The sequence below is a fragment of the Macaca thibetana genome, chromosome 7, assembly GCF_024542745.1.
Source record: "Macaca thibetana thibetana isolate TM-01 chromosome 7, ASM2454274v1, whole genome shotgun sequence".
Lineage (NCBI taxonomy): Eukaryota > Metazoa > Chordata > Mammalia > Primates > Cercopithecidae > Macaca > Macaca thibetana.
In genome coordinates, this window is record NC_065584.1 from 5,548,149 (window position 1) to 5,563,069 (window position 14,921).

Consider the following 14,921-nt stretch of genomic DNA (forward strand, 5'->3'; position numbering starts at 1 on the left):
AGGTAAAAGCTCCTACCTCAAACTTACTGGAAAAGGAGTGAAACGTCTGCAAAGTGCTCTTTAAGAAGAGGCACTTTTTGCTTATGAAAAGAAACCAGTGAGTCCTCTAAGGATAACGAAAGTGCTCTAAGGATAACAGGTACTCAATGAACCTTCATCTGATGGGACATAAGTATATGACGATGTCTCAATATAACGACCTTGAGACCTGAGAAACTAGCACCACTGAAGCAGTGATACAAGTCAGGTTATCAGTTGTCGGGCAATGACTCAGGTTGACCAAGGTCAGGTAAGTCTGTGCCACCTGCCAGGGCTTTAAGCTAAACAAGAATTCCAACTTAGTCTCCACTAGACAGTCATGTGTCGCTGAACAACAGGGACACGTTCTGAGAATCACGGTTAGGCGATTCTGTCACTGTGCAAACTCCACAGCATGTACCTACACAAGTCGAGTTGACAGAGCTGACTGCCCACCTAGGCTACGTGGCATGGCCGATCGCTCCTGGGCTGCAAATCTGCACAGCATGGTACTGTACTGAATACTGCAGGCAACTGGAACACAATGGTAAGTATCTGTGTATCTAAACATATTTCAACATAGAAAACGGATAGTAACGGGAGGCTGAGGCAGGAGAATGGTGTAAACCCGGGAGGCGGAGCTTGCAGTGAGCTGAGATCCGGCCACTGCACTCCAGCCTGGGCAACAGTGCGAGACTCCGTCTCAAAAAAAAAAAGAAAAGAAAAAGAAAAGGGACAGTAAAAATATGGTATTGTAATCTTCAGGACCACCATTGTATATGTGGTCTGTCGTTGACTGAAATGTCATTATGCAGTGCATGACTTTTAATTGTATCAATTCAGAAACACTCATTTGCTTCTCTGGGACTTGGTATTCTAAAAAGTATGCTCTGGGGATGAATATCCAATAATAGTAATAGTCAAAGGTAAAAATAGAAATATTCAAAAATGAAAACATTTTTCAAGTGTAAGGGAAAAAAATAAAAAGGTAAAGTGTAGGTAGGGAAACAAAGCCAACTGTTTCTCCCAGATCAAAGATTTTACTGTTTTGTGAGGCCTTTTTATTGGTGAATATAACACAAATACTACAAACACTTACTGTAAGGTGGATTCCTTCGTAACCACCACCAACAGCAGCAGATAGGGCCTGCTTACACAGTGCTAGCTGACAGAAGCATTCAGTTGTGTAGAAAGCTTGCTAAGCTCCACACCAATGGGGAAGAGATGGCTCGGGAGGCACAGACTACTACTCTGTGCGGTGGCCACCGTGTGCCACCTTCTTCCCAGGGATGTGGACTGAGACCTTTGTTAAAACAGTAGAGTACGTTTCAACGTCACGGTCTGAACACTTTCTTCTGGTGGATTACCTGCAGTTCTTGAAATAATTTACTGCATGAATGCTGGGTAAGACATTTTTTTCCACAGTGTAGTTTTCTTTTCTAAAATTTAATTTTTCATTTTTTAGGACTTAAAATAATTATTTTAGACTTACAGGAGAGTTGCAAGGGAAGTACAAGGAGTTTCCACATATCCTCCACCAGCTTTCTCTAATGTTAACATCTCACATGAGAGTGAGGGATTTTGGAAAAGGAGCGCAGAGGTGACCTGCCCTTCCCTTCCCATCACATCACATCGGAGGGCACATGACACCTGCACATCGCCCGGGTGAGGCTGACCTTCATCACCTGGTTAAGGTGGCATCTGCCAGGTGTCCACACTAGGTGACCTTTTCATAGGTGCTTTTTAACGGGAGAGTTTTGTTATTGTACTTACTAGCAAATAGAATGCCACAGAAGTACTCACTTTGATCTTTGGCTCTCCACCAGGCTTGTGACTAACTTGTGGAGCATCCGTGTCCATGTCAACTTCTGCTTTATCTTCAGCTTGTCCAAGAAGAACCTGGGTCCAAGCTCTTAGGCCAGCTTGCAGACGGACGCCCAATATTCTTTCAATCTACAGACAATGTTATATCAGAGAATAGTGTTTCTTCTAAAAGTTAGCTCACAAAGCAAGTTAATTAGAAAGTGGTAGGTGTTTCAGATCAAAGATACACAGTTCCTAACTATAAGCCTTCATCTCTCTCTTCTCAGAATCTCACTTTCTCCCAGCCGCAGATCACTTGTTAGGCTGTGTTCTCCATCTTTGGATACCGAATCACCAATCCTTCACAACCTGTAACCTCTGCTATAAAATATCCTCCTCCCCAGCACTCTGCTCTGGCGTGCTCTCTGAAGTCCACCAATGAGAAAAGGAATGGATTGGTAAGCGTGAAGAAAAGCAAGGAAGGGCAAATAGGAAGCTATCAAATATCCAGCAAATAAAGGGAGCACTTTCTCCTGCCTCTTGTCTCCCTGCTTCCAACTTAAACTTGATGTGAGTACTGACATGCAGTATCATAATTCAGTTCCTTTTTTGTGTGTGTGACAGGGTCTCACTCTGCCACACAGGCTGGAGTGCAGTGGTGCAATCTCAGCTCACTGCAACCTCCGCCTCCTGGGCTCAAGTGACCTCCCGCCTCAGCTTCCTGAGTAGCTGGGACTACAGGTGCTCGTCACCACACCTGGCTAGTTTTTGTATTTATAGTAGAGATAGGGTCTTGCTATGTTGCCCATGCTGGTCTTGAACTCCTGGGCTCAAGCGATCTGCCTGCCTCGGCCTCTCAAAATGCTAGGATTACAGGCATGATGAGCCACTGTGCCTGGCCACAATTCAGTTCTATCATTAGTTAAATGAGAGAGATTTTGGAGGGGAAGTGAACTATCACAGATAATTTCCAGGGAAAAATACTTTTTAGTGACAAACTAATAAACTTACTGGAGGGTAAGCAGAAGAAAAAGGAGGAACACGCAAGCAAATTCTAACCCTTACCTCCATGTCAAGCTTGTTGACCCAGATGGGCAAATTGGAATAGGAGTGCAGATTTAAGTCATCCACTGCTTTCTGGACTCTGTTCAAGATCTCTGAGAATGTCTTATGGTCATACATACAAGTTTCCAAGGAACGGACCTCTAGGTCTATTTTTTCTTCAATGATCAGCAGATCATCCACCTGAAGAAAGAAATATTTAATATTTAAAACACCCACTCACACTCTGTTCCTTTATTCTCACACAACGTTCTCCTCGGGTATTATACATTGACAAATGCTCCAGGCAGTTCTTCCGTAAGTAGCTAATCCTAGCTGCTGGGGTGAGAACACTAATCCCCACTCGCATGTCCTTGCAGAGGGAAGGAAAATGCATGGAGCCTCCCCAGCTTCTCTTCCCTTACTCCCACTCACGGGAGGGGTGGCCTCTGACGGGTAAATGTGGGAGAAGGAAACAAACGTGCTCTGTTCAGCTCCTCCTGTGACTGGTGAGCCAGCCTCGCTGTCGTATGCGTCTGCTCTGCTGGCAGCCGCGGGCTCTGGGTAGGTCATTAGCAGGCCTCCATGGCTGCAGACCTAGAGCCTGCTCTGCATTCAGCTGCATCAGCAATAACACTGCATTCTGCTCTCTGTCAGACTCCTGTGTCCTTCAGCTCTCCACTTGTTTCTAAACTCAGGTTGTTACTTAATGGCCTCCCTGAAGCCCCAGCACCATCTAACAGCCTGTTGAGTACAAAGGGTCGTCCTCCCTTGCAGCTCACACGGCCGTATGCTGCATCAACCATGCATGCCTTCTTCGGGAGACCTGGTGTTTTAGCTGATCTCGCTATTACCGTGCTTCATTCGTTACCAGGACACCTGAGGATTACACGAGAGCATACCTTTTCTTGGAAGTTGAAGACAGTCTCTGCTAAGCGCTGTACATACGGGTCAAGTTTGTAGGATTCCCACACCAACGCAATGCCTTCTGCGATCAGGGCCTGCACTTCCTTTTTCAAGCCAGCCACCAAAAGCGAAATGGTGTTCCGCTCCTCCACCTTCTCGCAGGTCCGTTCATAGGTACGAACGCTCTCGATCAGTGAGATGGCAAATGGGTAAAGCTGGTTTGCTTGATGGGCTTTGTTCACAATCGCCAGTGGGACTCGGAAACCAAGCCACTTGAGGTTCCGGACTTCTTTGGATAGTGTGATAATCTCAGGAAGAAAGTTAACTTTCAGCTTAAGCACATTTCCAGTTCGGCCCCGAACCCGAGTACTTTCAATAGTGAAAATGCGCCCCGAGACACCGAGGTTGCGCTGCTGCACCTTCCTTGCCCAGTCATCAAAGATCTCCTGTGTGTTAAGCTTCATACGGAAGCTGTCTCCATCCTGCTTCAGCTTCTGCCCCTCCACGTGATTTTCCCAGCCCTTGCCGAGGACATCTTCCACCCGCTTCATGTAGGCTGTCAGCTGCCTGTCGATCTGTTTAGCCCAGATGATAGACCCCGACACAGGGGGCAAGTCACGAACGTGACTCATCTTACAAGCCTGACTCTGTGGGTACTGGACCTTGAACTTGTCGTGAAGAGACTCGATGTCATCTTTCACACGCTGGATCAGCTGGGTCTGGTATTCGCGAATGGCCCCACGGATGTGAGGTCTGACAAACAGTGCATTAAACCTCGAGAAAATCCTGAACATCTCGTTGGCATTCTTGGCTGTGCCAAGCTGATCTCGAAGGCGAGCAGTGATCCGGGTCTCCACTCTGTCGATCCTCTCATCGTACCTCTTCATCGCAGCCTCCCAGGCTTCCGTGCCCTCTTTGGAAACATCCAGCCCGTCCACTTCCTTGACGTTCTCATAAGCAAGGTTTACTTCCTCAATGGCATTCGCATCTGCAGCATCAAAGAGAACCTCAGCCACTTTCATATCTTGGGGTTCGGGGACCTCTCCTTGATTCTGTTGTGCAACTGCTGTGACCTAAAGGAGAAAGATATGTAATCAAGAAATGCTGACCAATGAAGGCTTTAAAATTTATTTTAAACTGGGCACAATGGCTCATGCCTATAATCCCAGCACTTTGGGAGGGTGAGGCAGGTGGATCACCTGAGGTCAGGAGTTCGAGACCAGCCTGGCCAACATGGTGAAAGCCTATCTCTACTTAAAATATAAACAATTAGCCGGGCATGGTGACAGGCGCCTGTAATCCCAGCTACTCGGGAGGCTGAGGCAGGAGAATCGCTTGAACCCAGGATGTTGCGGAGGTTGCGGTGAGCCGAGATTGCGCCACCGCACTCCAGCCTGGGCAACAAGAGTGAAACTTCATCTCAAAAAACAAACAAAGAAAAACCCACAAATTTTTAGAATGCAAATCGTACCTGCGGCCTCAGGACCCTGACGATAACAGCTCTCAGCTGTTCATGCTGGCGTCTAAATTTCCTCATCTGGTCAAGGCGAGCCTGCAGCTTCCTGTGGGCAGGGTTGATACGCCACACCATCTTCAGATTTTCTTCCCTTTTTCTTTTGACGATGTCTCTCAACAGTACCTGCAGTTTCTCATACTCATCGTCCCAAGTCTGAAACACTTCGAAGCATGCCACCATAACCTAGGGTACAATTTCAAAAATGAGGCTTATTATTAAGACATATTTTCATCTAAATGTCTTGAGGTTAGTTTTCTAATATATTCAAACTTACTTTTTCAAATTCTTCATAAGCAACATGCATCAATTTCCTAGTGCCCAATACTTTGAGTAATTGAGAACTCAAGTCTCTTGAAATTGCCTCCACTAAACGCAGTGCCCTCTGAATAGGATATTTTGTGTTTCGGATCTTTCTCAAATGGGTGAAAATGGCAACAAGTGCCTGTCTTATTTTGTCCAGCTCTGTGGCAGACAGCAAATCATTCAGAGGGAAATCTTTCATCAGAGGATTATAGTCATTCACGGTTTCCAAAGCCTGTTTTAGACCTATATTAACAGAGAAAGAGTTAATGGTTTTCACATAAAGTAACAAAACTAAGTAAACTAAAATGTGCAATTACAATGGAACATTTTGATGTTGCAAAAGATCTAGCGAGACAAAAACCACTCACATTTGAAAAAACGTTATTAACAGGATAACTCTAGCATTGTTCCATTTTTGCTTATTTAAGAGTACGAGCCAACTCACATATACTCTAAAGGCTGAAGGTGGCAGCCTCAGAGAATTTACCTTGCTTTGCTTTCTACATCAGCGCCCCCAATATTTCTGGCAACAGGGACCAGTTTCATGGAAGACGATTTTTCCACAGACGGTTGGGGGGGCAGCGGGGTGGGTAGTTTCCAGGTGATTTGAGCGCATTGCATTTATTGAGCACTTTATTTCTATTATTTTGTTTTGTTTTGTTTTTTTGAGACGGAGTTTTGCTCTGTTGCCCAAGCTGGAGTGCAGCGGTGTGATCTCGGCTCACTGCAACCTCCGCCTCTCAGGTTCAAGCGATTCTCCTGCCTCAGCCTCCCAAGGACCTGGGACTACAGGCGCCCGCCACCACACCCGGCTAATTTTTTGTATTTTTAGTAGAGACAGGGTTTCACTGTGTTATCCAGGATGGCCCTAATCTCCTGACCTCATGATCCGCCCACCTCAGCCTCCCAAAGTGCTAGGATTACAGGCATGAGCCACCGCATCCAGCCTATTTCTATTATTATTATTATTACATACTCACCATAATGTAGAATCAGTGGGAGCCCTGAGCTTGTTTTCCTGCAACTAGGCGGTCCCATCTGGGGGTGATGTGATGGGAGACAGTGGATAGATCATTAGATTCTCACAAGGAGTGCACAATCTACATCCCTCGCGTGCGCAGTTCCCAGCAGGGTTTGTGCTCCTATGAGAATATAATGCTGCCACTGATCTGACAGGAAGCAGAGCTCAGGCAGTAACGCTCACTCACTGCTGCTGGCCTCCTGCTGTATGGCCTGGTTCCCAACAGGCTGCGGACTGGTACCAGTTGGGGACTGGGGGTTGGGGACCCCTGTTCTATATTATTTTAACGTTCTATCAGTCACAATTAAGTTTAGAAGAACTAAAATTTTATCCGTGAGAACATTAAAATTTAAGTTTTACATTCATGGTTTAATTTAGGTGAATGTATTACTAACTACGGACATGGAATCATGAAAGTGCTTGGATCCTAATCTATTTATTGACTTTCTTTGGCATAAGATCAAAAAAAGTATTAGGAAAAATACAAAGGTTTCAGAGGTGTTAAAAATATCAAAGTATACATTTCAGCATAGCGAATGTGCAGGTAATGCGTGCAATGTGATCGAAGTAACCGGAACATTTCTACTTGCAGTTTCCTCTGACATTTAAGACGCGGGTATCACACGTTTTTTGGGGGAAGTGAGAACATGACAACGGCTACTGTCTTAATTACTTGTTCTAACACGTCTTCTGTGAGCACAGAGTTGAACAGAAATGCCTAATAATGCCTCCTGTTCAAACACTGTAGACCTAGTACGTGCTCACGCAGCTCAGCCAAGTTTTAAAGTTTTTAAAAGAATTTAAAAATAATCATAATAATGACTGTGAGTGGTAGCTCATGCCTGTAATCCTAGCACTTTGGGAGGCCAAGGCGGGAGGACTGCTTGAGACTAGGAGTTCAATACCAGCATGGGCAACATGGCAAGTCCCCATTTCTACAAAAATTAAAAAATTAGTTGGACATAGCGGTGCATCCCTTGTAGTCCCAGCTACTTGGGTGGTTGAGGTGGGAGGATTGCTTGAGCCTGGGAACTCTAGGCAGCAGTGAGCTATGATCATGCCACTGCATTCCAGCCTGGGCAACAAAGTGAGACCTCCATCTCTTAAAAAAAATAAATTTTAAAAAGAAATAAAAACAAAACAAAACAAAACAAAACAACATCACTGGCACTGTTCTCCACTCAGAAAACTAAATTCATTTTGGTCACTTATCAGAATAGGAAGGAAGACAAAGAAGAGAAAGGGGCAAGTAAAAAGAAGAAGAGAAAGCGGTACGGACTAGTTCTTTTTCCACAACCCTCTGGGCAAACAGAACTGCTTTAATGGAACCACCTTCTTGCCTGGCCTGTCAAAAGCACACCTGACTTTGTGCCAATAGTACAGCCGACTCATGGAGATGACTCATGGAGCCGCGCAGTGGGAAACAAGAAGGAATCTGTGCTCATACCTAGAGACTGTTTCACATTCTTAAAACCCCTGAAGGGAAAGGGGAAAGCTAAGTGTGCAGGAGAATAATTTTCATTACTTGGAACTGAAGGAAAAGATAAGATGTGATGTAAAAGAGGAAATCGTTAAAAATGACAGTACATCTATGAAAACTATAGTTTTCATTTAAATTATCAAGTAAGATCTCATAAAAGCCAGATCAATAACTTACTGATCAGATTATTAGTTCTAGTTGTTACCTGTGTCAGTGTCAAAACTGACGGTGGCATGGAAGCGCTTGCCATGTTTCAAGATATCCAGAGTCAGGAGAACTTCCGGGCTCTCCCGTTTCTCCTGGATGCGGTATAACGCACGTTCCAAGTTTAGCCAAAAACTAATTTCCTGTAAGGCAGTTCCCGACGCAGGATCTCGATCCAGTTTGGTCACCTTTGAAAATAAAATAACATCCAAGGGTATTCACTAAAGGTAGAGATATCGTTAACTAAACACATGCATTACAACGCAATTTTATGCTCAATGCTCTATCAGGGTGCCGACTGAAGCAATCTCACACCGTCCCCTGACCATTCCGCCTAGACCAAGGCTCGTCCTGCACTCAACAGTCTCAGCACCAAGAGGAGGCACCACTAACACGTTACCACGTAATTTACCTCACTGACAAAATCCAGATCAGCTTACCCAAACATATTAAAGAGTAACATATTTTACATAACTTTCAATCCTGTGCTCTTACTTTTTGAATTTCTCGGATCCAGCGGTTGACTCCAGACTGTAACTGATTGAGAAATGTCGGGTCTTCAACCTTATCACCAAAGTCTGTAACTTTCGGCTTTTCTCCACGCTCATAGCACTGTTTTGCAACATTGGTGATGATGGGATGAATCGGCAGGCTGATTTCCGGAATTTCAATATTTTGCTGCAAGTGAAGCAGTCCCATTTCGAGTTCTGCAATCTTCTTTTCAACCGAAGGAGCCATCTTGTCACCATCCCTGAAATGACATTGCACACCTCAACATTTAGTGTGCTATTGGTCTCCAAGGAGAGTCTATCATTTCAGGTCTGTCAAATAGCAACGACACACATATTTATTAATGCACAGGGTTTATATCCCCTTGGTTCACTAGCTTTACCCTCCCAATTCCCAAGTTTTACACTGAGTTCTACACTATCTCGTGAACATTAAGTGAAATATAACATTCAAACCACAGAAGAAAACTGGTTTTTACCTGTCTGCCTTGCCAGACTCTCTAATATAGGACTTAAAAAAAGGAGCCACCGCATTGCTAATGAAAGAATGCAATGTTTCGTAGGGCGAGTCTTCACTGAGTGTAAGGACCCGGAGCTGAGAAGAGACGGGTTTATCGGCATCAATCACAGGAGTACGTTTAATGAATGCCAAGCTAAAAAGAAAAATAAAACAAGAAATTAGAAAAGTTACACTCCTAATTAGGCTTATTAACTTAAAAATCATACTAAGAATATACTGAAGTGTTGTTTTGCTAATAGTGAAATGCACTGCTTGTCTTTCTTTAGTACATACGTGAGAGCTACTGAATCAAGGTTATGGTTATAGAATGTGAACAAACACGAAACCAGGCAAAGTTAACTTGTCTCATACATGGGTTGAATTCATAATATTGGCCTAAAACTAACCTGCCCTAGAAATACAAGTTATGAGCCAAGTAGTACTTAAATCTGATCTTACACTAATTTGTAACATTTATTTACTGTACTAAGTAAACAAAAGTTGCTTGCTGGTTAAAGTGACAAGAGGGCATTCCAGGCTCCCTTTAGCCTGGTCCTACTCAACTCTTCCTGTTTCACCTCCTGCTATGTATCCTTTTTCCCACCCTGAGACACCACTTAGACCAGATGTCCCATTCCCTAAACACATCATGTGCTTTGTGCCTTTGCTTACGAAATCTATATTCATCTGCTGAAATTCTAACCCTCAAAACTCAATTCCAGTGTGACCTCTTCCGTGGGCTTCCCCTAATCAGAAGCAATCTCTCCAATCTTCATGTTTCCATTGTATTTTGACAAGCATTACAATTAGTTACGTATCTGCCAATCTTTCTCCCAAAGACAAGCTTCTTGAGAACGGAAGCAGGTTTTATTTCTTTGTGTATTACTCTATACTGCAGGTTTTATTTGTGTATTACTCTATACCTACTGCCACACCTTGTACACAACAGGCACTCAAAGTTTGTTAAATTAATGCCTTTAAGGTAATTAATAAAATTTGAATTTTCTGGCCGGGCGCGGTGGCTCAAGCCTGTAATCCCAGCACTTTGGGAGGCCGAGACGGGCGGATCACGAGGTCAGGAGATCGAGACCATCCTGGCTAATATGGTAAAACCCCGTCTCTACTAAAAATACAAAAAACTAGCCGGGCGAGGTGGTGGGCGCCTGTAGTCCCAGCTACTCGGGAGGCTGAGGCAGGAGAATGGCGTGAACCCGGGAGGCAGAGCTTGCAGTGAGCTGAGATCCGGCCACTGCACTCCAGCCTGGGCGACAAAGCGAGACTCCGTCTCAAAAAAAAAAAAAAAAAAAAAAAAAAAAAATTTGAATTTTCTAATTCCCTTGCCAGTACTTTATACACAATACTTCACAGGCCAGGTGTGGTGGTTCATGCCTGTAATCCCAGTACTTTGGGAGGCTAAGGTGGGCAGATCCCTTGAGGTCAGGAGTTCCAGACCAGCCTGGCCAACATGGCGAAACCACATCTCTACTAAAGATACAAAAATTAGGCCGGGTGCAGTAGCTCACACCTGTAATCCCAGCACTTCGGGAGGCCGAGGCGGGCGAATAACTTCAAAAAGTTATCTGAAAACTTCAAAACCCCATCTATACTAAAAATACAAAAATTAGCTGGGCATGGTGGTGCATGCCTGTAATCCCAACTACTCGGGAGGCTGATGGAGGAGAATCACTTGAGCCCGGGAGGCAGAGGTTGCAGTGAGCCGAGATTGCGCCATTGCACTCCAGACTGGGCGACAGAGTGAGACTTCATCTCAAAAAGAAAAAAAAAAAGGCCGGGCGCGGTGGCTCAAGCCTGTAATCCCAGCACTTTGGGAGGCCGAGACGGGTGGATCACGAGGTCAGGAGATCGAGACCATCCTGGCTAACATGGTGAAACCCCGTCTCTACTAAAAAATACAAAAAACTAGCCGGGCGAGATGGCGGGCGCCTGTAATCCCAGTTACTTGGGAGGCTGAGGCAGGAGAATGGCGTAAACCCCGGAGGTGGAGCTTGCAGTGAGCTGAGATCCGGCCACTGCACTCCAGCCCGGGCGACAGAGCGAGACTCCATCTCAAAAAAAAAAAAAAAAAAAAGGCCGGGCGCGGTGGCTCAAGCCTGTAATCCCAGCACTTTGGGAGGCCGAGACGGGCGGATCACGAGGTCAGGAGATCGAGACCATCCTGGCTAACATGGTGAAACCCCATCTCTACTAAAAAATACAAAAAACTAGCCGGGCGAGGTGGCTGGCGCCTGTAGTCCCAGCTACTCGGGAGGCTGAGGCAGGAGAATAGCGTAAACCCGGGAGGCGGAGCTTGCAGTGAGCTGAGATCCGGCCACTGCACTCCAGTCTGGGCGACAGAGCGAGACTCCGTCTCAAAAAAAAAAAAAAAAATTAGCCAGGTGTGGCAGCAGGCGCCTGTAATCCCAACTATTCAGGAGGCTGAGGCAGGAGGGTCGCTTGAGGCTGGGAGGCAGAGGCTGCAGTGAGCTAAGATCACCCCACTGCATTCCAGCTTTGGCGACAGAGTGAGACTCTGTCTCAAAACAAACAACCCCAAAAAACTTCATATAACTGTAAAGTAAATGAAGCTTTCTGATGTAACATATTGAGAAAGAACGAAGTCACAATAGTATTTCTGCCAAAATCGTATAACCTGAATCTAAACATCGGGCAAACCCAACAGTTCCATGAAGCTATTCGTGTGCAAATGTCAAACATGTCAGTGTCATAAAAGGTACACAAAGGCTGAAGTACTACTCCAGATTAAAGGAATTTAGAGTGACAAGAAACTAAAGTGTGATCCTGGACCGGACTCTGAATCAGGGGAAAATTACTATAAGGGACATCATTGAGACAATCTGAACATGTACTATAATTAGAGAATAATACTGCAGCAATCTTACACTTCCTGAATTTGATCATTGTACTGAGGCTATGAAAGAGAATGTCCTTGTTCTTAGGAAATACACACAAGTATTTAGGGATAAAGGAGCATACTGTCTATAACTAACTGTCAAATGATTCAGGGGAAAAATGATAATGCAAAAGTGGCAAACATTAACAACTGATATCTGGGAGTTCTATATACTATTCACGCAACTCTTCTGTAACCTGAGATTACTCAAAATAAGTTTAAAAAATGCAGAATCAATTATGACATTTACATATTTAAATCTGGATATATCTACTAGGATACATTAGCACAATCTTTCTGAAAGGTGGAAAATCTGGTAACATGCATTAAAAATTTTAAGGTTTTGCATGTGAACTAGTAATGCTGTCTTTAGGATTTATCCTAAAAAGAATCAAACCTGTACATAGAATGTTTACTAGTTATTTGTAATAATGAAAAATCAGACATCCTGTTGTCCCCTGGTGTATGTGGGAAATTGGCTCCAGGATTCCCCTGGGACACTAAAATCCGCAAATGTTAAGTTGCTTATGTAAAATGGCACAGTATTTGCAGATAACCTATGCACATCCTCCAGTATACTTTAAATCATCTCTAGATTACTTAAAATCCCTAACACAACGTAAAACTATACAGTTGTTGGCCGGGCGCAGTGGCTCACGCCTGTAATCCCAGCACTTTGGAAGGCTGAGACGGGTGGATCACCAGGTCAGGAGATCGAGACCACCCTGGCTAACACGGTGAAACCCCGTCTCTACTAAAATACGAAAAAAAATTAGCCGGGCGTGGTGGCGGGTGCCTGTAGTCCCAGCTACTTGGGAGGCTGAGGCAGGAGAATGGCGTGAACCCGGCAGGCGGAGCTTGCAGTGAGCTGAGATCCGGCCACTGCACTCCAGCCTGGGTGACAGAGCGAAACTCCGTCTCAAAAAAAAAAACAAAAACAAAAACAAGAAAACTATATAGTTGTTACACTAGCTGTTTTTTACTTGCTTTCTTTTTTATTTTTGTACTATACGTATTGCTTGTTTCCTGCAAATATTTTCTATCTGTTGTTGGTTGAATCTGCAGATGTGGAACCACAGATATGGACGGCCGACTGTGATCTGAGAGTATTATCAGACATGCTACATATATTATAGCTCAAACAGAAGGTAAATACCATGATATGGCAATTAAAAGGACAACACTTTATAATTTATATTGTCTTGGAAATCTCAATTTGAAGACATGAAATCAAAGACACTGAATTTAAAGACCAGAAATCTTTTGAGCATTTTCTTTTTTCTTTTTTGAGACAGAGTTTCGCTCTTGTTGCCCAGACTGGAATGCAATGGCACAATCTCGGCTCACTGCAACCTCTGCCTCCCGGGTTCAAGCTATTCTCTTCCCTTAGCCTCCCAAGTATCTGGGATTACAGGCATGCACCACCATGCCCTGCTAATTTTGTATTTTTAGTAGAGACGGGGTTTCTCCATGTTGGTGAGGGTGGTCTCAACCCAACCTCAGGTGATCCGCCCACCTCAGCCTCCCAAAGTGCTGGGATTACAGGCGTGAGCCACCATGGCGGGCTTCAGTGTTTTCTTAATGTGTTTCTCTGAGTCAATTAAGATTTATATTAATTTTAGGCCAGGCGTGGTGGCTCATACCTGTAATCCTAGCACTTTGGGAGGCTGAGGCAGGCAAATCTCCTGAGGTCAGGAGTTCAAGACCAGCCTGACCAACATGGAGAAACCCCGTCTCTACTAAAAATACAAAATTAGCCAGACATGGTGGTACATGCCTGTAATCCCAGCTACCTGGAAGGCTGAGGCAGGAGAATCGCTTGAACCCAGGAGGCAGAGGTTGCAGTGAGCTAAGATTGCGCCATTGCACTCCCGCCTGGGCAACAAGAGCGAAACTCCATCTCAAAAAAAAAAAAAAAAAAAGATTTCTATTAATTTTCTTAGTAAGAATTTCCGAGTTTGAAAAGAAAAAAGATTCATATTAGTTCTCACAAATTTATAATCGGAGATAATGGTAATATTCATACTACTCACCTATTGGATTTAACCCCATAATGAATGTCTATGTTGATGTTATAGGAAATGAATTCTTTTTCTTCTTCTCCTTCATCACCAACGTCCTCTACAAATCATAATAAATATATCAAATTAATATCAACATTTCCAATTTCTTATTTATCAACTGTTTAGACAATGACTATCCTCTCCCCACTCCCAACCTGCCATACCAACACCTACGTGACTTGGCACTATTTTTCCCTTCCCATCCGTTTTTTCCCTCACTCCTGACTTTGCTGTGTGACTCTGGGCAAGGTGGTTGTCTGTGCAGTGGGGTAGTGTGGGCATGCCAGGGCTTCTGCAAGGATAACGGAGTTGGCGCTTGAAAGCACTGGAACAGGGCCTGGCTGTGGGCAGTGCTAGCCGCTACAGGCTATGGCCAAGTTCTCAGCGTCTCATCCCAGGAGGCTCATCCATTGTGCTTCAAACACAGGAGACACTTTCCGCCCCTGCTCTCAAGAATATTCTGCTCAGCTGTTCACTCAGCACCACCTGTGTGATGGGCATTTTACAAAGCACTTTACAGCTACATTTAACCCTATGGGGTTGGTGTGACTATGATTATCCTTGTTTTCTCCTTAAAGAATATCAGTAACTTGCCCACAGACACTTGGGTGGGAAGCAACAATGTGAGAATTCAGAAGTTTGTGATT

General features: G+C 44.4%; 1 protein-coding gene across 2 annotated transcripts in view; it reads right to left on the reverse strand.

Annotated features, from left to right (window-relative positions):
• The window catches only part of DYNC1H1 (dynein cytoplasmic 1 heavy chain 1), a 92,675-nt gene that overhangs the window by 66,208 nt on the left and 11,546 nt on the right, over positions 1-14,921 (reverse strand). For both annotated transcript variants that reach the window (XM_050796665.1, XM_050796666.1), the window contains exons 2-10: positions 14,245-14,332; positions 9,281-9,454; positions 8,788-9,043; positions 8,294-8,480; positions 5,559-5,830; positions 5,240-5,467; positions 3,765-4,841; positions 2,887-3,066; positions 1,822-1,971 (exon numbers count right to left, since the gene is read on the reverse strand). In XM_050796665.1, the coding sequence (XP_050652622.1) occupies positions 1,822-1,971; positions 2,887-3,066; positions 3,765-4,841; positions 5,240-5,467; positions 5,559-5,830; positions 8,294-8,480; positions 8,788-9,043; positions 9,281-9,454; positions 14,245-14,332 (2,612 nt within the window). The remainder of the gene's footprint in view (positions 1-1,821; positions 1,972-2,886; positions 3,067-3,764; positions 4,842-5,239; positions 5,468-5,558; positions 5,831-8,293; positions 8,481-8,787; positions 9,044-9,280; positions 9,455-14,244; positions 14,333-14,921) is intronic.